General features: G+C 47.4%; 1 protein-coding gene across 1 annotated transcript in view; it reads left to right on the top strand.

The window, feature by feature from the left end:
- Window positions 1-25,326, top strand: part of CSMD2 (CUB and Sushi multiple domains 2) — a 797,331-nt gene that overhangs the window by 270,255 nt on the left and 501,750 nt on the right. Inside the window, 1 exon segment of the mRNA XM_064281672.1 lies at window positions 12,054-12,248. Within this exon segment, the coding sequence (XP_064137742.1) occupies window positions 12,054-12,248 (195 nt within the window).

Genomic DNA, 25,326 nt, shown 5'->3' with positions numbered 1-25,326 from the left:
GATGGCAACAACAACCCATAGTTAGAAGGGGACACAGACAGAATCCAAACTCAAGTCTGTGGGACATCAGAGACATTCTCCGAACCGTGACGTTCTATGCCTCCAGGCCCTGATCGCCCCTCGATGCCCACCTCATAGATCATGGGTGGAGCCAGCAGCTGCCTGAACCCTCTCCAGGGTCAGATCTACATCCCCATCCCCACCCCGGCATACCATACTGTGATAGTAGCTTCAGGACAGGCACCAGGCAAGCCCCGCCAGTATGGGGAGCCAGTGTGGGGATCGGTGCGCTGGCCTTCAAAGGCGCTCTGGAGACATAAGGAGACGTCTCTGAGAAAGGGTTATTAACCCATAAGAGGCTACACAAAAGTGGATCATTTTTTAAAACAACTTCATTGAGTCGTAATTCACGTACATACAATTGGCCTGTTTAAAGTGTATAATTCAATGATTTTTAGTATATTCACAGATATGTACAGCTATCACCGTGGTCGATTTTAGACCATCTCCATCACCTCAGAAAAGAAACCTTGTACCCTTTAGCTATCACCCCCTATGCCTCCATTTCCTCCCCAGCCCTAAGCAACCACTAATCTACAGATCATTGTTTTTATACATAAACACGGGTTGTTTATTTATATGTGTGGGAGAATAAGTGTGTTGTGTCTGCTGTCAGATTTGTGAGTGCAAGAGCTGTGTACAGATGCCTTCTGGGTTTGTATGTGCACGTTTATGTGTATGAGAATGTGTGTATGTGTGTAGGAGTGTGTGTACAGCTGGGTTTGTGCATATTGGGTGTGTGAGTACACTGGAATAGCCTGTTTCATGTGTAAGAGACTAGGGTCTCCCAGACGAGGGGCTTCACCAGGCAGAGTGGGTTCTACCTCCTGCTCTGTGACCCTGGAGGGCCGGAATGGATAATCTCCACCTGCCCGGTGTACAGGGGCTCCCATGAAGCCTTTGGAGAAGGAGCTGGGCTCCAGAGATGAGTAAAAATGAACTGACAGGCAAGAGGCAGGGCCTTTCCTTCCCTACTGTTCCTGATTCTTAAAGTGCAAAAGGTACTATCTCTGGCTCTGTTGAGGAACTTGTAGGAAAGTGTGCCTGGAAGCAAACTTCTCACCCAGTTGGGGTAGTCTTGTGCTTCACTAACCCTTCCTCTGCTTCTTCACTGTAATGCAGCCATTAGGAAAGGAGGTGCAAAAAGTCAAGCTGACTGAGTTCAAACCCCAGCTGCCCCGGTTCCCAGTCACGTGTGTGTTAAGCGCTCACCTTCTCCAAACCTCAGTTTCCTCATCTGTAAAAAGGGGACAGTACCCGCCTTACAGTGGATTAAAAGAGACAGGATGAAATGTCAAGTTAGCCCATAGAAGTGTCCAGTAACCAATGGTGCTACTGATGAAGAAAGCAGACAGAGGGGGGTTCACAGGACTCCTTATGGGGACTCAGGTGCATCTCATGTTTAATCATTGTCTCTTGTAGTCACTGTGTCCCCATCCTTTGCAGAAGGTACAAGAAACTGGCGGATAAGGGGGCTGGAAGCTTCACTTCTCACCATCCTTTGCAGAAGGTACAAGTAACAGGTGGATGAAGGTAGCTGGAAGCTTGACTTCTCCCCTCCTCTACCAGCCCCTGTAACTCTTCTTGGAAAGAGGGAGCGAGGGGTCAAGAGTCTTTGGAGTACTCTGCTTCTTTCAGCAAGAGCAAATTAAACGAACTCTTGCCTTAAGAAGAAAGATGCCTGCGAGGTATGCTGGGGCTTCAGAGCCCTGGACAGGGAGCCAAGTGGAGGAAATCAGGGATCTGGGGCTACATTATTCTAGGGGGTTGGAGTTGGCAGGTGGGGTATCACCGTGGACATCTCAAGTGGTGCTGACACTCAGAGGATATAGGAGACTAAGACCCAGCCTTGGGGAGGAGGCTGCAAAGCCTGGACAGGGACAGAGCAGGGCTCCCACCATGAGGAGCGTAAGGAGAAGGCAGCTTGATGGGACAGCCCTGGCAGGGGTAGGATGGCCTCCCTGGGAGGGCGCACTCACCCAGGCAGAAGAGTCGCAGACTCAAAGCAGGACCCACCTGCTGGGTTTGGGTCAGAGCCTCCTCCTCTCCAAGCTCTTTTGCTAGGATTTGTTCAGGGCTGACATGGCAGGTGATGAGTCCCTGCCTGCAGTTGGGCAGGGTGCGGGTCAATCCTGGCTGGTCCTGGCCAGAAACCTCCAGAAGGCAGGCCCCACCAGGCCTGAGGGCCATTCTGCTCCAGTCAAACAGAAAACCTCCTACCCTGCAATCCAAATTGTCAGATGAAAAGAAAGGACCTGTGCCTTTGGCTTCTCTGGCATGCTGAGCTCCTGTGACAGGACACATTTACTTCTTTGGTAAGAATTGACTACCCACTCCCCACCAAAGTCACTGAATGATTAGGTCTGGGAAACCTCAGGCCATCCCCCAAAAACAGTTGCTGTCAAAATGATTCCGAGTCATGGCGGCCCCATATGTGTCAGAGTAGATCTGTACTCTGTAGGGTTGTCAGTGGCTGATTTTTCAGAAGTAGATCACCAGGCCTTTCTTCTGAGGCACCTCTCGGTGGACTTGAACCTCCAACCTTTCAGTTAGCAACCTAGCACTTGCTAACCATTTACACCACCTATAGACACCCAAACCCAAAAAACCCGCTGCCGTCGAGTCGATTCCAAATCATAGCAACCCTACAGGGCAGAGTAGAACTGCCCCATAGAGTTTCCAAGGAGCGCCTGGCAGATTCAAACTGCTGACCTTTTGGTTAGCAGCCATAGCACTTAACCACTACGCCACCTAGCCAGCCCCCAGAAAAAACTCAGGCTTGGACATGCCACAGGGGGAGGCATGTTTGTAAAAAAATAAATAAATAAAATAAATGTTATTCTGGAAAGTACTATGTACTGTCAGCTGTCATTGCCATTGTTCTTTTTATTATGGTGATTAATCAGGAAAGCAAAGCAACTTGGGTCTATCCTAGTTTAGAATCCACCAATTATCAAGGTGTGTTAGGCAGAAAGGTTCGGGTTAATAGGTGTTTCCAAGAATAAAAGAGAGGTTCTCTAGTCAAATGTTTGGAAATTCTGGATTAAGTGAAGCTCTCTTCTACAGAACCTCTAGATAAACTCGTGAGCATTGCTTTCTTCATTAGGAGGGAATTTCTGCAGTATTTCTCAAAATTACTTGGCCCACTGAATTTCTGTCAAGGAAGTTATTTCCCAGCCAGTGTTGTATGAAACAATTTCTAGATTTAGCCACAGATTACATACTGAGCTGTTCTATGCTTAGTATTAACTGTGTTTTGCCTTGTCTCCCCATAGGCACTACTTACTTTCCGTGTGTCCCTCTGTCTGGACCCAACTGATAATCGCTGTGCCAGGGTGTGGTGCGGGTGGGGAGGGCAGAGTGAGGAGCACTAAGGAATGGGGCTAGAGGGGTTGACAGAGGCCACATTGTAGAAGACCTTTGTGCCAGCCTGAGGGGCCAAGGCATGGCACAGCGTCTTGAAATGGGAGAGGGGTGTGTTGTTGGTGCAGAAAGACAACCTGCACTTCCCACAGACAGTGAGTAGAGGAAGGATCCCTTTGACTTCAATGCTCTGTCCTTTCCCAGGTTGAACCTGGACCTCTCTGACTCCAAAGCCTGTGTTTTTTTCGCTGCTCTGTCACAGCGCCTTCTCAACAAAACTGATCTTTTCTCAGTTCCATTTCCCTATCATCAGGAGATGGGAAGTTCTTGAGATGTAAATCATATACCTGAGAGAAATACGCAACTGAGTAAACACTAGATTATAGGTCAGCAAACTATGGCCTATGGGCTGGCTGCCTGTTTTTATAAATAAAGTTTTATTGGAACATAGCCACTTCCATTTGTTTGTGTATTGTTAATGGCTGCTTTGACACTGGAGTGCAAAAGCTGAGTTATCACAACAGATACCTTATGGCTTTACAAGCCAAAAATATTTACTTCGCAGAATAAGTTCGCTGATCCCTGCACTAGTTCATGTCTCATGCTCTCTCTTTCTCTGTGTGTTCCTCTTTCTCTGTCTCTGTGTGTGTGCGCATGTGTGTATACTGTATATATGTATATACATATACACACATACAGCAAAACCTATGAAGGCCAGAACTTATGTAAGGCGGAAACCTGTCAGATAAGGAAAACTTAAATATTTTCCACTAAAACGAGCAATAGAAAAGTGCACCCTGTCAAAGGCAGAAAATTTTCAAGACTCAGACAAACAAGGCAGTCCCATTGCGTTCTGGCTCTCCCAGGTTTCACTATGTGTGTATGTATGTGTGTGTGTGTGTGTGTGTGTGTGTATAGCTCTGGTGGCACAGTGATTAAAGAGCTGGGCTGCTGATCAAAAGGGCAGCAGTTCAGATTTACCAGCCGCTCCTTGGAAACCTTATAGAGCAGTTCTACTCTACCCTTTAGGGTCACTATTAGTCGGAATTGACTTTAAGGCAGTGGTTTTGGTTTATACACATACACACACTCACACACACACGAATATACATTGTTTGGTACTGTCGAGTCAGCTCTGATTCATAGGTACCTTAAGTACAAGAGAATGGAACATTGCCAGGTCCCATGCCATCCTCACAATCATTGATGTGGAATATGCTGTGTGTGTGTGTATATATATATATATATATATATATATATACGCAAAGAATTAGAGCCTTGGAAACCCTATGGGGCAGTTCTACTCTATCCTATAGGGTCACTATGAGTAGGAATTGACTCAACAACGATGACCCTTCTTTTTTTTTTTGATGTATATATTTATGTATATATATATATATTTTTTAATTCATTCAACACATTCCAACTGGGCACTCTTTGTGCCAGGCATTGAATCAAATGCTAGATATATAAAGAATGTAAAATCATTCCTGCCCTTCGAGGAGTCCAGAGATCAAAATAGACACCTAAGCAATTACGAGCAGGCTCAGCTTCTGTTTGGAATCCAGGGTGTTGTAAATGAATGAATGAATTACAATATTGTATGACAAGTGTAGCAAATACAGCGCAAGGGAAGCCTTGACATAATCCCATAAGTGGGGTCCAAAAAATCCAGTCACATAAAATGTGGGATTGTGGATTGCAAAGTTATTGTAATGACTAGAGTCAGCCTTCGTAGTTAGTGAGCCAGGAGCTTCGGGATTCTGGAAGCCAATCGCCAATCACATTACACCTGAATTTATATTCTATCAGGGTGTGTACATGTGGGGTTTTACAGTTGCTGTAAGATACCGAGGATATAAAGGAAGGCTTCACAGAGGAGGTGACATTTAAGTGTGGTCTTGAAGGATAATAAGAGTTTGCCAGATGGAGAATGTGAGAGGAAAGCAACCTGTGGTTTAGAATAGCAACAGTGGAGGAGACAAGGTGGGGGGAACAGGAGATAAGGCAGGAAATGTCAGGAAAGCACTTCACTGATCATGGCACAAAGTAAATCTACAATAGATAATGTTTAAGATGCTGGGCAGCTAAAGGTAAGTGAGTTGTGAAGGAGTAAGATGGTGTGTGAAGCAAAAGTGCCCACAACAGAGTGGGCACTCAAAAGATTGTTATTGTTGTTGTTAGTTGCCATCGAGTTGATTCTGACTCATGGTGACCCTAAGTGTGCAGAGTAGAACTGGTTCATAGGATTTTCAAGGCTGTGAACTTTTTGGAAGCAGATTGCCAAGCCTTACTTCTGAGATGCCTGTTGGTGAGTTTGAACCTCCAACCTTTTGGCTAGTAGTCCGGTGCTTAACCATTTGTACCACCCATGGACTCCTATTCAAAATATACCAAACTCAAAACCCATTGCCATCAAGTCAATTCTGACTCACAGTGATCCATAGGACAGAGTAGAACTGCCCCATAGGGTTTCCAAGGTGAAATCTTTACAAGAGCAGACTGCCACATCTTTCTCCTTCAGAGCAGCTGGTGGGTTTAAACCACCGACTTTTTGGTTGGCAGCTGAGCACTTTAACCACTGTGCCACGTCAACCATGCCCACTGCCACCCCCACCCAACAAACACACACACACAGAGCACCATCTGTTCTTTTGGTACTGAACACGGTGGGAGGATAGTCCTCTCTGAATCCTTCTTCCCAGCCATCCTATCATCTTGTATCAAACTTATGGCCGTGAACATGAAACGGGTTACTTGATGGAAGATAATAAACTAAAACATATGAAGGCTGCTTGTCCAGAGAGCATTAATGACTCTTCATTATAATATAGGGACCAGAGTCTCAGATTAAAAATAAAAGAAGGCAGGATGTAGCTCTTGCCACCCTCCAACCACAGAGGAGAGTCACTGTCATACAATCACTGAGGATGTTGTGTTGATTGGCAAGAGCCTGGCTTTGTAGAAGGGACAAAATTCCCCACAGCTAATCTACAATGGAATTGTTCAATGTCAGGGAAAGCTTTAATGATACTGTTCTGGGCTGCGTTGGATGTAAATACCCCACTCTTCATTTTGTAAGCAATCAAAGGGAAGCTTTATAGATGGGAGAACATGAGCGGTTATAATATCTGTGCCAAAGAACACACAGGCAACATGGAAAAATCAAAGGATGCTGTTGCCTTAGAAAGGCTTCGCTTTGTGGCTTATCTGCCATCTCCTACTTCTGCCCAGTAAATCGTGCATCAGGCACATTACAAAAGACCACGCTTTAAATGTTGCCCTTGACATTATTAAAAAGTACAGGATTGGCAAATCAGACTGGGAAGGAAAAAAAAATACCGCTAAATCTGAACAATCAGGTAGGTAATCACCTTTCATCTTGTCGAGGTGGCTAGAATGATGAAGGGGGGAAAGAAGGCTCGTTTATTAAGCACCTATGGGCCCTTTGCCTCTGTCAGAAGCAGCATCGCATTCCAGCTAAGAGCTGAAAAGACCTAGATTCACAGCCTAGCTCTGCCCTTTCCTCTAGCTGTGTGGCCTTGGGAAAGTTACTTAAACTCTATGTGTGCCTCAGTTTTTTCATCCTGTATCCCACAAAGTCCATAGGTGACGCAACCTAACTACTACAAACTAGAAGTTGGCAGTTTGGACCCATCCAGCAGTGCCGTGGAAGAAAGTCCTGGTGATCTGTGAAGATTAAAGTCAAGAAAACCCTAGGGACCAGTTCTGCTCTGGAGGACACAAGGTCATCACGAGTAGGAATCGACTCGATGGCAACGTGTTTAGTTTTTTTTTTTTTTTTTTGAACATATCCCATAGGATTGGTTTAAAGATTAATAAAAGTAAATTTATATCCCAGGACCTAAAACATACAAGATACTCAGTGAAGGGTATTGTCAATCTTAAAGAAAAAAAAAAAAGTTGCTGTTGAGTCACCTCCAACTCATGGGATCTCATGTGTGTCGGACAAGAACAGTGCTCCATAGGGTTTCGGTGGCTGGTTTTTCAGAAGTACATTGCCAGGCCTTTCTTCCAAGGTGCTTCTGGGTGGACTTGAACCTCCAGCCTTTCAGTTAGCAGCTGAGCACATTCACCATTTACAACATCCAGAGACTCCATATGGGAGGAAAAAACTATCCTCGTTTTCAGGTGAAGGAATTGAAACCCAGTGAGGTAAATTTTCTGGCTCAAGATCACTCGGAGAGAGGCAGTCAAGCATGATTTGGACCCAGTCCTCTCTGATCTGGAAGTCTACCCTCTTTCTGTTCACTGTGCAGCCTCTGAGAAGCTGGCTTGGGATAAAAAGGGAGGCAGGCTCCACCAGACTGAGTCCAGTACAACTAGATGGTACCCAGCTACCACCACCGACTGCTCTGACAAGGATCACAATAGAGGGTCCTGGACAGAGCTGGAGAAAAATGTAGAACAAAATTCTAATTCACAAAAAAAGGCCAGACTTGCTGGCCTAACGGAGACTGGAGAAACCCTGAGAGTAGAGCCCCTGGACACCTTTCAACTCAGTCATGAAGTCACTTCTGAGGTTCACCCTTCGGCCAAAGATTAGACAGGCCTATAAAACAAAATAAGACTAAAGGGGCACACCAGCCCTGGGGCAAGGACTAGAAGGCAGGAGGGGACAGGAAAGCTGGTAATACGGAACCCAAGGTTGAGAAGGGAGAGTGTTGACGTGTCGTGGGGTTGTTAACCAATGTCATAAAACGATATGTGTACTGTCTAATGAGAAACTAGTTTGCTCTGTAAACCTTCATCTAGAGTACAATTAAAAAAAAAAGGGGGGGGGGCGGCAGGGTTGGAAATGAGCCCCCATTCATCACATCCAGGTCCTGGTGGCGGCGCCAATCAGAGTCTTTTGGTTATGGCAGCTCATTAAGTAAAGAGCAGTGAGCGTTTGAGAGTGACTTTTTAAAAAGAACTGACTTTTATTTATAGTGACGTTTCAGTCATTAATTTCTAAGGAAGAAAGCCCAAAGCTGAAGCAGGTTCATTAAAAATTTGACATTAGTAATTTAATTAAATTGGGTCTTTGCGTCTTGTGGAAAATGAAGGGTTGGTTCTACACCAGTTTTCAGCCCATTTCCCCTGGTGGGCTTCCCCCCTCACCTTCGCTTGCTTTCTTCTTCAAATGCTTACCTGACCTAGCCCTCCCACCCCAACACTCACAAACACACATATCACAGTCACTGCCTCTGCAGATGTCATCACCACAGGCGCCATCACCATGGACACCATCACCATGGGCACCATCACACTGGCGCCATCACCACCGCCAAGGAAGTCAGCAGCAAGAGGAGTGTGGGAAACAGCCAGCTGGGCCAGTGCAGAGGGTTCTGGAAGTAAATCCTCTCATGGGGTCATCTCACTTGTCAGGGGTAGGGAACAGGCAAGGAAGAGCTCTTTGGTTCTTAAGCTGAACTCACCTGCAAAAGAATAAGCCTCTTGAGGGCAGGCACTCACTGTGTCTTTTTTGCCACTATATTCCCAGCTCCCAGTGCAGTAGGCCTTCAATAAATTTTTGCTGTGTGGGGGAGTTAATACATGAGCGAGTAATTCACCAAACAGTCAAGTAATGAGCAGTCAAATATCTCCCTGTAAGTGCGGGGCACTGTGTTAGGCTCCCAGGATATATCTGTAACCCAGAGCAGGCACCTGACCTCGTCGCCCTCCAGCCCAATGGAGTAATGACATCTGCCATTTTTTGTGCACCTACCATGTGCCAGGCACTGTGCCAGCCACACGTCATTCACTACTGATACTCCCCTCAACCCCCTGAACCCCTCAACCCCTCACTCTTTCTCAGATAAGAAAACTAGGGCTCAGAGAGGTCACATGACTCAAGGTCAGGCAGAATAAGACAACAGCAGCACCTTATTTCAGACATAGATCAGGCTGGTTCCAAAGTTGGCCATTTCTCTTGGCACAGAGTTGTGTCTTCCTTGAAAGGAAGGAGGGGAAAGAGGAGAGAAAGCCTTCTTTCTGAGAATTCTGAAATCATCAGGGCTGCTGGAGATGGTCCTAGAAGGCAGGAGCCAACCAGGCTCTGGGCAGGGAATGGACACTGCAAGGGCCTGGGGCACCCTCTAGAGTCCAGGCCTGCGCATCTCTAATTCACCATCTTCATTGCCACCCCTTCCCGTCATTCCAGGATCCCTAAGCTCCTAGGCTTTTTCTGGCCTCAGGGCCTTTGCACATGCTGTTCCCTCTGTCTGGACACTCTTTTTTTTTTTAATTTTTATTGAGCTTTTAGTGAAAGTTTACAAATCAAGTCAGTCTCTCATATAAAAATATATACACACCTTGCTGTACACTCTTAATCGCTTTCCGCCTAATGAGACAGCACGCTCCTTCCTTCCACTTTTTTTCCTCATATCCATTTGGGCAGCTTCTGGCCCCCTCTGCCCTCTCATCTCCCCTCCAGACAGGAGATGCCAACATAGTCTCATGTGTCTACTTGATCCAGGAAGCTTGTTCTTCACCAGTATCATTTTCCATCCCATATTCCAGTCCAATCCCTGTCTGAAGAGTTGGCTTTGGGAATGGTTCCTGTCTTGGGCTAACAGAAGGTCTGGGGACCATGACCACTGGGGTCCTTCTAGTCTCAGTCAGACCATTAAGTCTGGTCTTTTTATGAGAATTTAGGGTCTGCGTCCCACTGCTCTCCTGCTCCCTCAGGGGTTCTCTGTAGTGTTCCCTGTCAGGGCAGTCATCGGTTGTAGCCAGGCACCATCTAGTTCTTCTGGTCTCAGGATGATGTAGTCTCTGGTTCATGTGGTCCTTTCTGTCTTTTAGGCTAATAGTTACCTTGTGTCTTTGGTGTTCTTCATTCTTCCTTGCTCCAGGTGGGTTGAGACCAATGGATGCATCTTAGATGGCCGCTTGCTAGTGCTTAATACTCCAGAAGCCACTCTCCAAAGTGGGATGCAGAATGTTTTCTTAATAAATTTTATCCTGCCAATGGACTTAGATGTACCCCAAAACCATGGTCCCCAAACCCCTGCCCCTGCTATGCTGGCCTTCGAAGCATTTAGTTTATTCAGGAAACTTCTTTGCCTTTGGTTTAGTCCAGTTTGGACACTCTTTTTGCCTTGCTAATTCCTGTTAAACTCTTAATGTTCAGCATAGATGTCACCTTCTCCAGGAAGTTGTCCCTGACTCCTCAGACTGGGTTGGGTGCCCTGCCTGGTCCCTATCCCATCATTGTTGTTGTTTGGTGCCATTGAATTGATTTCCACTCATACAACCTCATTGACACAATGGAACTACCCCATAGGATTTTCTAGGCTGTGATCTTTATGGAAGCAGATTACCAGGTCTTTCTCCCGCAGAGCCATTGGGTGGGTTTGAACCACCCACCAACCTCTCGGTTAGCATATCCCTTCATAACACTCAGCATGTCGTTTAATCGAGCACATCTCCCTCTGAAGTGAGAGCTTAAGTTCACTTGTGTCACACTTACTATATGCCAGGCTCTGTCCTAAGCACTTGCCATACCTTAACTCATTTAACGCTCACAACCACCCTGCAAGGAAGGTGCTATCTTGATCCCCATCTTACAAATGAAGAAACTGAGGCCCAGAGAGGTTACGAGACTTGCTCAAGGTCCCACAGGTGGAAAGTGCTTGGGCAGAAATGTGGCTCCAAGTCTGTATTCCCTATACCCCTTTGCGTAGCCTCCATAAACTATCGTGGATGAATTAATGGGCAGATGCTTGGACAGCAGTCTGGACGAGGCTGCAACCGTTATCCCCACCCAATGGCGAACATCCAGGAAGACTGGGAGGCCTAACCTGCAGAGCACACATGGTTCCAACTCTGGGGAGAAAGGCAAAGGCAAGGGGAAGCTGTGTTGCAGTTGAACAGGTGACTCACAGGCACAGAGGAGCTGCGTCCTCCCATCCCCGTAATTGACGGGTTAGGATGCTCTTGCATTCCATACAAAGACTATTTCCTCTGGATAATGAGAGCACAGTTGCAGCCGGTCCTGATTGCTTTTGCTCCACTCTTTCACTGTGCATCATGTTCCTCTGCTCCCAATTTTCCCCTTTAAATGGGTCAGGCTGATCAGAACTCAAGCTCTTGTCTTCCCATCTCACTGCCTATTCCAGCATGAACACCTCTACGACTTCCCCTGAACCTGCTGGGCCAGAGTACCCTCTGCCTCCTAGGGCAGACCCCACTTGAAAGAAAGGCCATTCTGTTTAATGAGCACCTACTCTATGCCATGCTCTGCGTCAGGAACTGCCATGGTGTTTGGTGAGAAACAGTGTGGAGTCTGAAATCAGGGCATCTGTGCCCAAGAGATTAAAGTGACTCCCTGGGTCTCAGAGAGAGCGGTTGGGACAGACATACCAGGGCTGCATTAGAGAGAACTAGAAACCTGGGTGCACAGAAATACCACCTGTGGCTCCTTCTTAACGCATGACTTCTTGTGAGTACCCCAGCCGTGGAGAATTGGCAGATTTGAGCGGTGAGCGGGTGGGAGTGACCATCCCCGATTTACTGAAGTGAGTCTCAAGGGGCTGACTTGCCGAAGGGGGTGCTGCTAGGAGGCAGGGTGTCAGGGCTTGAGATCAATTCACAGGATGCTGTCTCTCCCTTCTCGCCCCTAGTTCTTCCCAGTCACACGTGCGGGAACCCAGGGAGGCTGCCCAACGGCATCCAGCAGGGCTCCAACTTCAACCTGGGCGACAAGGTCCGCTACAGCTGCAACCCCGGCTTCTTCCTAGAGGGCCACGCCGTGCTCACCTGCCACGCCGGCTCTGAGAACAGCGCCACGTGGGACTTCCCCCTGCCCTCCTGCAGAGGTAGGTGGCTGGAGGGGGAACCATGCAAGTGGGCGGCAGCTGGGAAGGGATGCCGGAGTGGACTTACATGTGCCCAGAAGGGATGCAGCTTCTACTGGGGAAGCTACACCCTACACATTTATTGGGTAATGTATTTGTTTTCTTGGGCTGCCACAATAAAGTACCACAACTGGGTGGTGCATAAGAACAGAATTTTACCATCTCACAATTCTGGAGGCTAGAAGTCCAAAAGGGGCCCTGGTGGTACAGTGGTTAAGCGCTCAGCTGCTAACTGAAAGGTCGGCGGTTCGAACCCACTAGCAGCTTTGAGGGAGAAAGATGTAGCAGTCTGCCTCCATAAAGATTACAGCCTACAAAACCCTATGGGGCAGTTCTACTCTGACCTATAGGGTTGCTATGAGTCAGAATCAACTCAGTGGTGTCTAACAACACATCAACAGAAGTCCAAAATCAGAGTGTCGGCCATGTTGGTTCCTTCCGAGGGCTGTGAGAGAGGAACTGTTCCATGCCTCTCCTGCTTCTGGTGATGGCCGGTGGTGCTTGGTGTTCCTCGACTTTAAGAGGCATCACCCCAGCCTCCGCCTCTGTCTTCACCTGGCCGTATGCCCTCTGTGTGTCTCTCTATCTCTTCCCTTTTTATAAGGACAGCAGACACATTGGATTAGGGCCCACTCTAGTATAATCTCCAAATGAGGTCACACTCACAGGACTTCATATGAGGTCACATTCACAGGACTTCATATCTTTTTGGAGGACACAATCCCACTCACAACAGGTACCCACTATAGGATCCTTAGGGTCTCAGGTATTTCAAGGGCTTCTCAGCCTTGCCAGAATTCCTGGCCCTCAGGGTGTACTTCCTCAGATTCCTTCCCCTGCATCCACAAACTTATTTCTGGCCAGTCTGCCTCACCTCCTGTCCTCCAGTCTCAGAAGTATCATCCACCTTCTCCTCAAAGACCATCTCTCCCCTTATGCACGGGTCTGGCCCCAGCTGCTTTCACACTGACCTCACCCTGGTAGTTCTTCTTTTCTCTTTCCTATCAACTCAACCTCTCCTTATCTAATGGTTTCTCAGCCTCCAAATATGCTCAAAACCTCTTTACCCCAGTATTCACCCCTCCACAAAACCCCACCTCCCTTCCATGCTGGGTCTTCTTCTGCCTCACTGCTCGGGTAGCCAACTCTTCTGTGTTTGCCCGCGACTTTCCCATTTTTATCTCTGAAGGTCCCATGTCCTGGGAACCCCCTCCATCCCAGGCACACTGGGCCAGCTGGTCATCCTACTTCCAGCCTATTCCCTTATTGCCCCCCACTTATAATAAAAAACAGTTGCCTTTCAGTCAACTCTGACTCATGGTGACTACATGTGTGTCAGGGTAGAGCTGTGCTCCATAGGTTTTCAATGGCTGACCTTTCAGAAGTAGATCGCCAGGGCTGTCTTCTGAGGTGCCTCTGGGTGGACTTGAACCATCAGCCTTTCAGTTGGCAGCCAAGCACGTTAACTCTTTGCAACATCCAGGGGCTCCTGCATTCATAGTAGCCAACCTTATTTGTCAAATAATTTCTAATGGCTTTTATCTGATGATAAAAAATAATACATGATCTTTTCTAAAAGCTTAGAAAACATAGAAAAGAATAAAGAAGGAAACAAAATTTAACCATTTTAACCACAATTTCCATGCATTTCTTTCCTGTCTTTTTCCAAATCCTATTGTACCTATGCAGCTCTTATAAATATGTACATAATTGAGATTCTAATGTGTGTAGACAGTTTCATAACCATCTCTTTTTAAAAATGTAACATCACATTGTGGCATTTTCCCATTCCACTAGCCAAGACCAGTGTCCTGAAAGCGCCATGCCTCCCCTCCTTCCTGCCTGTTTACTCCCCTGCAGCCTGGCCTTCGCCCCCAGTATTCTGCATCATGTTGCCAAATCAAGTGGGAATTATTTTGCCTCTTATATTTCTTGACCTTTCAACAGCCTTTTGCACTATTGACCATTCTTTTCTTCTTGAAACTCTAATCTCTAAATTCCATGGGTCCCAGAACACCAAGATATAGGTCTGGGACGATCATATTGAGTTGTTGAAAAATGGCTGAACAAGGAGCTCCTCCTTCGGTTTAAGTTTTATCTACTTCTTAGAGGGAGCTTTCCTGTAATTACTATCAAAAGGCTGGCTGCAGGGGTAAGCAGCTCCCTCTTCCCACTCCCACCCACATACACACACCCACTTTTTACTGTCTACACCAGGGATGGAAAACACTTGGCACATACAATCTCTTCTTTGCACTCCCATGGCAGACATAATTAACGGATCATAGCATCTTTCCTGCTTGAGCCTGGACACAGCTGTGAATTCCTTCTCATAGACAAGCCACAACCAAGCAGACCGAGTCTCCACGTGTCTTCACGTTTCTTTTTCACGGCTCAGTCACCAGTGCTTGCTGTAGTCATGCGGTGAAGCCGAAAGGGAGCCAATGTCCCCTTTCCTATCTCCCTAAGTCTCCTTTACTGTGGCCTCATTACTCACTCAGGATATTCTCTCTTCTGCTGATTGGCATCAGGAATGATCAAACCAACCAGGTTTACTGTCACTGGTACTTCTCCTATAACCTTTGCCATCGCTAGTACTATAGCAGAGCCATCCAGAACATGGGCTCTAGTGTCTGATCACTTGAATTCGGATCCTGGCCTTGCTACTCACACACCCCCTGGCTGAATGACTTGGGGCCAGTTACTCAACCTCTAGGCCTCAGCTTTCTCATCTATAAATGGAAATAACAACAGTACTTAACTCATACATAAGCTGGAAGTGAGGTCCAAGTTGATAAATGCTAAGTACTTAACAAAAGGCCTTGTGTGTAGAACAAATCAGTGGGTGTTAGCTTTCACTGTAGTTCTTACTGCCATGCCACTACTAGCTGGCATTTATTGAGAACTGACTATGTACAGGGGCCGTGGTGGTTCAGTGGTAGAATTCTTGCCTCCATGTGGGAGACCTCAAGTGCAGCCACCACCCGTCGGTCTGTAGAGGCCTGCATTTGCTATGATGCTGAACAGGTTTCAGCAGAACTTCCAGACTAAGATAGACTAGGAAGAAAGACCTGACAATCTACTTCTGAAAAATCAGCCAATGAAAACTTTATAGATCACGGCAGTCTGATCCCATTGTGCCTGGGGTAGCCATGAGTCAGGGGCCGATACAATAGCAGCTAACAACAACAACACCCTGAACTTCTCCTGGGATGTCCTTCACGTGCTTCAAACTGGTTAATTCCAAAATTTGTGTTCCTTTTTTCCCCAAACTTGTTGTTTCTGCTGCTTTTCCTAGTTTGGTGAAGAGTGTTACCACCCACCAAAGTGGCCAAGACATGTCAATGGCTCTTATACTCCCATCTTTCCCTTACCCCCCACATCATTGACCACCATGTCCTGGTAAATCTTCCTCTGCACTGGTCCCCTTCCACACCTCTGCCCTAACCAAGAGGCTATGGCTATGGTCCAGGTTCTCCTGTCTCTCAACTGGCTTTCTGCCAAGTATCCTCAATGAGCAGCCATCCTCCAGGTCCCCCTGCCACACACACCCCCCAATCCATTCTCCACTGCTGGAGTGAACTTTTTAAAACACCAAAACCAATTGCTTTAAGTTAATTCTGACTCGTGGTGACCCCATGTATGTCAGAGTAGAACTGTGCTCCGTAGGGTTTTCGATGGCTGATTTTTAACGTAGATTGTCAGGCCTTTCTTCTGAGGCACCTCTGGGCAGACTTGAACTGCCGTTCTTTCAGTTAGCAACAGAGTGCATTAACTATTTGCACCACCTAACGACTAAAAACAGAGCTGACACAATCACTTGTTGCCTAGAGTCTCATTAGTGGCTCTTTACCCCTAACAGGGTCAAGTTCAGATTTCTGAGCATGGAGCACAAAGCCCTTCCAGAAGGAGTCCAAGGCCAACCTTTCTAAAAGTCTGTCTCTTACTTAGTCTTTTCTTAAGCATTTTCCTATTTAGCCACACCAGAGAATGCAGCCTTCCAGAACATACCAGGGATGCTGACCGAGGATATCAAATCTTGCTTGCAGGATGTCAAATCTTGCTTCTAGCTCTGGGGGCCCCCTGCTGCCTGAGGGGCTGAGATGGGGTTCTGCTTAAAGGCTGGGAGAGAACAAGGGGTTCTCAAATTCTGAGCCCCGGTCCTTCCCCCTTGCCCTGTGCTTTGGATCCGCTTCTCTATTCTAATATGCTACAAGCTGCAAGAGTATCCTAAAAGCATTCTCAAGAATGTCAGTGACTTTCTGAAAGTGGTTTTCCAAACTGCCCTTCTTTTGGAGGCCCAGCTAAACAGGAACAAAGGGTGCTTTCCAGGCATCCACTCCATGCCAGCCCTGGCGGTCACGCCAGAGTTAACGGGTTCATACTCAGGAAAGATTAAAAGCTTTTTGGCCTTTCTTCCTCTCCTGTAGAAATCTCAAGGGCTGGCATCTGGGAGTGGATAAACCTCATCCACTGGGCAGTGGTCTGTAAATATTTGCTGAATGAACGGATGGCTGGATGGTTCTAATTCATGATCAGGATCCTGCAGGCTTGCAAGCCCTAAGGGGGAATTACTGGCGTAGGTTACCCCGACCTGCCTAGCAGCACTGAGTGGCACAGTTTCTTCAAGGCCTGAGCTTCCCAGCATAGGTTAGAGAGTTGCATGCTTCTAGGAAATGCCACATACCTGCCCAAAAGGTGGGCTCAGTCTCAGGAGCTTTGGCAGCACAGACTAAAAGGATAGGGAGCAGCTGAGATCAGGGACCCAGCCAGCTGACCTGTGTGTCCATCCCAAGGAACCTGACCAATCAAGGGATGGTCCAGCTGCCAGAAAAAAGGGGGCAGGCTCTGCAACCTCTCTTCGCTTTGTGTCTCACAGGACACCTGTCTAAAGGCAGAGGTCCCTGGGAGGCACCAAACTTTGTGGAACCTCTGATCAAGAGAAGGAAGACCATGTGGATTTCAGCATCTGGCCTCTGACTTGAGAGAGGCCTTGGCCCTGGATCAAAGAAGGCCTCGAGGGGAAGGAGCAGAGTGTGGGTGCTCTGGGGGCTGAGAGGCAGATGATGCAGAGAAAGCTGCCGTGAGCAAGAAAAACTCAGCCTCTGAAGTTCAAGCCAAACACCACAGGCTGCCACCAGACAGTGGAAATAGGCATTTGGTTCATAGAAGCTTGTACAGCAAGAGCCGAGTTGCAGTCCACATTTTCTGTAAACTGCAGAATGTGAAACAGAGTCAATGGTGCCGAATATGAGAAGAGGGTGGAGTCGGAAGGGCCTAAGTTCAACCCTAGTTCTGAATTTTTAAGTAGAGACAAAAGTAGCAACCTTACAGTGTTGATTGCGGACTCATTCATTCACTCAGCTATTCAGCGACTTTTTATAAAGTACCTACTGTGAATGCTCCTTAGAAGCAAGAATGGCAAGACTTCGTCTCACATACTTTGGACATGTTATCAGGAGGGATCAATTCCTGGAGAAGGACATTATGCTTGGTAATGTAAAGTGTCAGTGAAAAAAAAGAGGACTCTCAACTAGATGGGCTGACACAGTGACTGCAGCAGTGGGCTCAAGGATAACAAATATTGTGAGGATGGCACAGGACTGGGCAGCATCTCGTTCTGTTGTATGTAGGATCGGAACCAACTCAACAGCACCTAACAACAACAGTCTTTGATTCAAATATTACTTAGGGAGCACCCATTAAGTAGCAGATATTGTTCTAGATACAGAGAATCCCAGTTACCAACAATCAGACCCAATTCCATCATCTCATGGAGTTTACTTTCTAGCAGTGGGGAGCAGAAAACAGACACAAACCTATAAAGAATTTTCAGGCTGTGAAAGGCACTCTGAAGGAAATAAAGTAACTTGTGACTAGGAAGGCTGCTTTTGATTGGGTGGTCATGAAAGGCCTTTCTGAGGAGGTGACATTTGAATGGAGTTCTGAATGACAAGAAGAATTCTGTTATATGAAGACCTGGGAAGGGGCATTCCCTGCAAAAGGAAGAGCAGCTGCAAAGGCCCTGAGGTGGGAAATAGCTTGACATGTTAGAGGAACAGAAAATAGCTGCATGTGGCAGAAGTAGAGTGAGGGCAGGTGCAGAGGGCAGGGCTGTGGTCAAACAGGGTAAGACATTTGGTTTGACTCTAAGTTCAGTCAGTAGGGAGCCACAGGAAAGTTTTAAGCAGGGGTGGTAAAATATGACTATATTTTTTTTAGAAAGATCACTTGATGCCAGAAGGGAGAGAGGGGACTGTAGCTGGGCAAGGGGCACAGCAGAGTCCAGTTGGGGGGTCATTTCAAGTGTCTAGGCTGGAGATGGTGCCTCTTGGTCAAGGGTGGTTGTGGCAGAAATGGAAAGGAGTAGATTGGAGCTGTGGTTTGCAGCAGAGCCAATGGGTCTTGCCAACAGGTAGGATGTAGGTGGATGGAATGAGGGGTCAAGGCTGACTCCTTTTTGGAGTGCTGGGTGGATGGCCCCATTGACCAAGATGAGGTAGACCAGGGCAGGGGGCAGGAAGCAGTTGCATGGGAGAAGAGGGCTGTGGCCTAAGGAGAAGCGAGATCACTCCATTTGCCCAGGTTAAGTTTGTGATGCCCATGAGACACCCAGGTGGGGACAGTAATTCTGCAGCTGGGAGAGGCCTGAGCTAGAAAGAGATCTGAGAGAGGGACAGGAGACCCCAGGGTGGCCATGTAGATAGTGAAGAGGGTCTGGGCTGCATGCTGGGTGCTGTTGTGCTGGTCAAATTAACATGCAGAAAACAGAAAGCACCATGCCAGACACAGCGTGGATACCGAGTGATTCTGAGCGCTGGGGCCTTGGCATGGACCACGGCTGCCAGATGCCACTCTAACTAGAGTTCCACCATCACTATTGTGACCCTTCCGTTACTATCACTGGGTGGCTAGGCCCACACTTTTGAGGCAGCACAAAGTCTCTGCCTCAGGCCCTGTAGGCAGAGGAGACAGGGGACAGGAGAAGGCTGCTCACAGCCAGAAACCCCTTCTCTGGGGTCTGGTGCTCCCAGGAGCCTGCTCCTAGCCCCAAGTCATGAGCTGCATTGCAGCCACCAAGACCTGGGAGGCAGAAAAATAGGTGGGTAAGGGTGTGGGTCTGGTTCAGACTGTCATGGGTTCAAGTCTCATCTCCGCCATGTAGTAACTATGTGACCATGGGATAATTAAAAAAAAAAAAAAACTTTTTAAACCTCAATTTCCTCATCTGTAAATTGTGGGTGATAATACCTATCTCTCTGAGCTGCTTGGGGATTAAATGAGAAAATTCCAGTAACGCTTTTAGCACAAGCCTGTCCATAGTAAAAGTTCAGCACAGAATAGTTACAGAATTGATGACCATCTCCTGTCTACATTCATTCATCCCCTCAGAAAGATACTTTGGGTGGCAGTATCTATGGAAGGAGTTTGGGGTGGGGGCAATGGCAATGTTCTCAGGTCATTTCTTAATTTGGGAAATGGGTGTCTTTGATAAAGCCGAGGACTAAAAAGCAAATAAATAAAACATTTGCCGCTGAGTCGATTCTGACTCACGGAACCCCGTGTGTGTCCGAGTAGAACTGTGCTCCACAGAGTCGTCAATGGCTGATTTTTTGGCAGTAGATCACCAGGTCTTTCTTCTGAGGCACCTCTTTGTGTATTTAAACCTCCAACCTCCTGAAAAAGGTTAGCAGCCAAGTGCGTTAAACCATTCGCACCATCCTAGGACTCCAGATCCAAGGATAAAGGGGCAGAACGGAGACCCCTTGGAAGAGGGAACTGACAAGGTTGAGCATGTTACTGAGGTACCAGCAGAGATGAGGTACGTAGTTCTAGAAGAGGGAGCTACTGCATATTTTGGGCAGTTGTGCCCAGGCTCTCTCAAACTTGCTTTTAAAATGCAAGATGGCAACCTCTCCTCCAGGGCCAACTGGGAATTTCATTTCCTGGGACACTGACTGGTGCTGGGGAGGGAGGATATGGACAGAAGCCCAATGCTAGGACCCTAAAGCTTCCAGACACCCAAGATTGTGCATTGGATTTGCCCTGCGAGGGGGAAGGGCCCAGAATGTGATGCACATTCCTCTAGAAATTTGTGTCATTGTAGAGTTAACAGGCTTCAAAGGGACCTGAGAGACAGTTCTTTAAAATTATAGTTAATTGAAGGAATTTCACTAGAACCTAAAGTTGATCATAAATAAAATCATAAACTTGGAGAGGCAACTATCAGCAAAATACACCTGCACCTTAGGATATACATGACTTAATGGCAGCACAAAATGCCCATCGCCAGAGAAGGAGAAAGTGTAAATTAATATTTTAGGACTGTGGTGTCAGGTGAAGGTTATATTTTATGACTCTGAAGTTGTAACCATGAAATATGATGCCTTATTTAAAGTGTGAGAAAATCTCCAAACAACTTTTACAGCATCTTCAATCAAAACAGGATGGTGCAAGAGCGAGGATGTTAGAGGAGGTGAGGATGGCTAAGGTGGCAAGGGTGACACCCTGAAAGTAGACTGGCAGCTACTCTGGGGGTCCCAAGCTCTCGGGTCCTTAGTCCCAGAAGTACCCTGAAATCATTGACTAAAATTGGAAAGTTTGAAAATTTCAGGATGACTTGCTAAACCATTATCAAGCAGGGAGCTATGATGTAGTGGAGGAGACCATGATTCTGGTGCCAGAAGATATGACTGGAATCCTGACTCAGCTGTTTGCTGTGTGACCTTAGGGAAGTTACTTAACCCCTCTGAGCTTCAGTTTCCTGTTTCATTTAGTTGCTGAACAGATATTTATTGAGTGCCTGCTTATAGTTGTTGTTATGTGCCATCGAACTGGTTCTGACTCATTGTGACTCTACATAGAACAGAACAAAACACTCCCCAGTCCTGCGCTAACCTCACAATCATTGCTATAGTTGAGGCCATTGTTACAGCCACTGTGTTGGATCTTCCTCTTTTTTGCTGACCCTCTACCTTATCAAGCATGATGTCCTTCTCCAGGTACTCATCCCTTCTGATAACATGTCCAAAGTCTGTGAGACAGAGTCTTGCTATCCTTGCTTCCAAGGAACACTCTGGCTGTACTTCTTTCAAGACAGACTTGTTCGTTCTTCTGGCTGTCCATGGTATATTTCAGTATTCTTCACCAACGCCATGGCTCAAAGGCATCAATTCTTCTTCGATCTTCTTATTCATTGTCCAGCTTTCGCATGCATAAAAGGCAACTGAAAATATTATGGCTTGGGTCAGGTGCACCTTAGTCCTCAGAGTGACATTTTTGCTTTTTAACACTTTAAAGAGGTCTTTTGCAGCAGATTTGCCCAATGCAATATGTCATTTGATTTCTTGACTGCTGCTTCAATGGGTGTTGATTGTGGGTCCAAGTAAAATGAAATCCTTGACAGCTTCAACCTTTTCTCTGTTTATCATGATGTTGCTTATGGGTCCAGTTGTGAGGACTTTTGTTTCTTTAAGTGCCTGCTATGTACCAGAAAATGCGCTAGGTGCTTGGGACAGAATACACATGGTCCTCATAGAGTTTTCTGCCTAGAAATTAGATCAATAATGACTTTGTTGATGAATTAAAATTGTGATTAAGTACCACAAAAAGAAAGTATGAAATGATCTGAAAATGCAAATGTATGATGGATGTAGAGGGAACATTCTGTTTCTGGAAAGATCCTTGAGGAAGCAACACAGACTGAGCCATAAGGGCTGAGGAGGTACCAGATAGGCCCAGAGAAGTACGGAAGAAGGTTCCAGGGAGAAGAAATAGCACTTTCAAAGGTCTTGAAGTGGAAGTCACTTGGTGCATGGAAAAGCCAGGAAGAGGCCAGCGTGGTCCTGGGTAGAGGGGAGGGAGAGATTGATATGAGTGAGGCCTGGTAAGCTCCTGGTAAACCATGGAATATTTTTCTTTATCCTGAGTGAAAGTGGGAATTATTAAAGATTCTCACACAGGCGAACGACATAGTAATCAAGTTTGTGATTTCTAGGATCACTCTGTGTGAAGCATGGACCACGTGGGGTGGGGCTGACAGGATGTGGTGATTGCCTGGGTGTGAGGGAGAGCGGGATGTCACCCCCAAGCCTCTGGCATGAGGAACTGGGTGAGTAGGGCTGACCTCTCTGACACAGGAAACTACAGAGAAGGTCAGGTTTGGCGAGAGGAGAAGATGAAGGCAGTTTTGATCAGGTTGAGTTTGAGAAAAGTTTAGGATATCCAGCTGGGCTCCTAAGACCAGAACTTGGCAGAAGGCTGTGGCGTCATTATCTTTCCCCTGAGACCTGCTTCTCCTCTGGCCTTCCTTGTTGGGCAGTTGTCCATCTAGATGCTCAGGCCAGATTAAATGAGACGATGCAGAGCAAGGGCCTGGGTAGACACTTCTCTAGGAAGAGAGGCTGCTGCTCGCTGTCCACCTTAGCCCACTCAGAGTCCCGCAGCTCCTGAAACCGCTCCCTCCCCACCTGGACAGCTTCTCTTTGGCTCCCTGTTCCCTGTGCCAGTGGAGGCCCCCCACTTTCAGTGTTCTTTCTCAGCCTCCTTCTTGGCTCCTCTGCTTCTGCGTCCCCTTAATTGCTGATCCTGTACCCAGCCTTTCTCCACTCCTGGGAAAAAAACTCGCTTCTTCATCCTGCTGACTCCCAATCTCTCAGTCTCTGGGTCCTCTCTCTTGAGCTGCAGGCCCATGGGACGTCACTGCCTGTTTGTTCCTCAGTGTCTTCATTTCTTAGTGCTGCTATAACACAAATACCACACATGGGTGGCTTTGAAGAACAGAAATTTACCTTGTCACAGTTTAGGCAGCTGAAAGTCCAAATTCAGGGTGTTGGTTCTGGGGGAAAGATTTCTCTCTGTGTGACTCTGGGGGAAGGTCCTTGTTTCTTTCAACGTCTGTAGTCCAGGCGTTCCTTGGTTCCTTGGCAACCTTCACATGGCATTTATCTTCCCCCATTTGTGCTTGCTCCTGTGTCTGATCTCCTCTTTTTATCACTCAGAAGTGATTAGGTTTCGGACAGATCCTACACTGATAATGGGCTCATGAACATAACCAAGAAACCCCTGCTCCCAAAAGGGATTACATCCACAGGTACAGGGGTTAGAATTCCAACATGTATTTTGGGGGGACACAATTCAGTCCATAGCGTTTGGAACCCACACTCAACCTGGGAGTGGGGAAGAGCAGGGTGGGAGTTGTCTTCCTACAGAGACGCAGCTCCTCTGGGACCCCAGTTGACTCCAGCAGCGTTAGTGTCCGTCCTGTTCTCCATGCCTGAAACCTCGGAGTCCTCTTCCTCCTCCTTCTCCTTCACTGCCCACTCTCAACTGGAGACCAAATCCTCTGATCTCCCCTAGCCTGGCCCTGGAATCCCTTCTGTTCTCCTCCCTCCTACTGCTCAGGCCTTGGTTATTAGAACAACCTTTCACTGCTCTCCCTGCCTCCGGTCTCTACCTGTCATCCTCCCCCTCAAGCCACATCTCATCACTGCCCGGTGTCCAGAGTCATCCTTCTAAAGCAAGTCTGGGCTTTTACTCCCTGCTTAAAGAGCTCTTTGCCACACCTACAATGGCCCCCGACACCTTCAGGGTGAAGTCCAAGCAGGTTAGCAAGACCATCAGGCCTTTCATGGCTGATCTCTACCCTCCCTTTGCATTCCACTCCCTTAACTCAACTCAGAGGAGCCCTGGTGGCACAGTGGTTAAGGTGATGGACTGCTAACTGAAAGGTTGGCGGTTTGAACCCACCAGCAGGTCCGTGGGAGAAAGATGTTGCATCCTGCTTCCATGGAGATATACAGCCTTGGAAACCCTATGGGGTTGCTATGGGTCAGAATCGACTCTATGGTAGTGGGCTTGGGTACCTCATCTCATGCCTCCTGCTCTCTCACCCCAGTGGACTGCTGCCCTTCTCCAAGCACACCATGCCCATTCAGGCCTCCAGCCCGTGAATACCCTGTTTCCGCTGCCTGGAACCCCTGTCTGTCTTCTTCCTCTGGCTTGCTTCTACTCCTATTTCAAGGTTCAGGCCAAATGTCCCTTCTTGCACCATGCTTCCCCTAAGCCCAGTACAGTGGAAATCAAGCCGCTGCGGCTAGGGGTGCAGACAGGGCCAGTGCAGGACTGTGGGGGACCAGCAGTCCCAGGCTTGCTGGGAGCTGACAATGACAAATCTCTGCCCTGCTGACTGGCTCCTGTACCTTATCTCCCTGGTAATGTTGATGCTGACATTATTTACATCAGAAGGAGACAGATCCAGCCTCGCATGTCAGACTTCATTGCCTCCTGCCAGAGAGATACCCAGAGTGGAAATACCATGCAACTTAATAAAACAAATAAACAGCAGCTGCAAACTGGATTGAACGCCAAGCAAGGCAAGTCTTGCCTACATTCTCTCCCTTCCTTCCCCCCTAGACTGGGGGCAGCAGAGGAGGAAGGAGAAGAAGGAGAAGGGGATTAGAGCCTCAACTTCTTACGTGGCATTCAAGGCTTCCACAGGCCACTCTTGCCTTCCCAGTAGCTAGCTCTGGCATTCTGTCTTTCCCTTCACACTTAGGCAATCCTGAGTGACTTTTAAGTCCCCAAACATGCATAGACACCCACCGAATGCTACTGTGTTGCTCTTGCTGTTCTCTGCCTGGGAAACCCTCCCTCCCATGGTTGACCAGGCAGTCAGTCCTCTGCTGGAGTCTGTCCTGCCAGCCCAGCTTTCAAAGCACAGCAAGACTTTGACTGTGTCTCATCGTGACCACCCTGGTCCAAGCCACTGTCCTCTCTCACCTGGGCTGTTGCAGTAGTGTCTCCAGGGCCCTGCTTCTGCTCTTGCCCTCTCCAGTCTGGTGTCAAAACAGCATCCTGAGGGATCCTGTGAATTCACAAATCAGATCATGTCATCTTCTGCTCAGAGCCTTCCACTGGTTTCTCATTCCACTTAAAAACAAACAAACAAAAAGCAATTGCCATCGAGTTGATTCAGATTCACGGCAACCCTGTGTGTTACAGAGTAGAACTTGTCCGTAAGGTTTTCTTGGCCGTAATC

The sequence above is a fragment of the Loxodonta africana genome, chromosome 3 (genome assembly GCF_030014295.1).
Source record: "Loxodonta africana isolate mLoxAfr1 chromosome 3, mLoxAfr1.hap2, whole genome shotgun sequence".
Classification (NCBI taxonomy): Eukaryota; Metazoa; Chordata; class Mammalia; order Proboscidea; family Elephantidae; genus Loxodonta; species Loxodonta africana.
The sequence above is the reverse complement of the archived record's forward strand: the minus strand, read 5'-3'. Positions and strand labels throughout refer to the sequence as shown.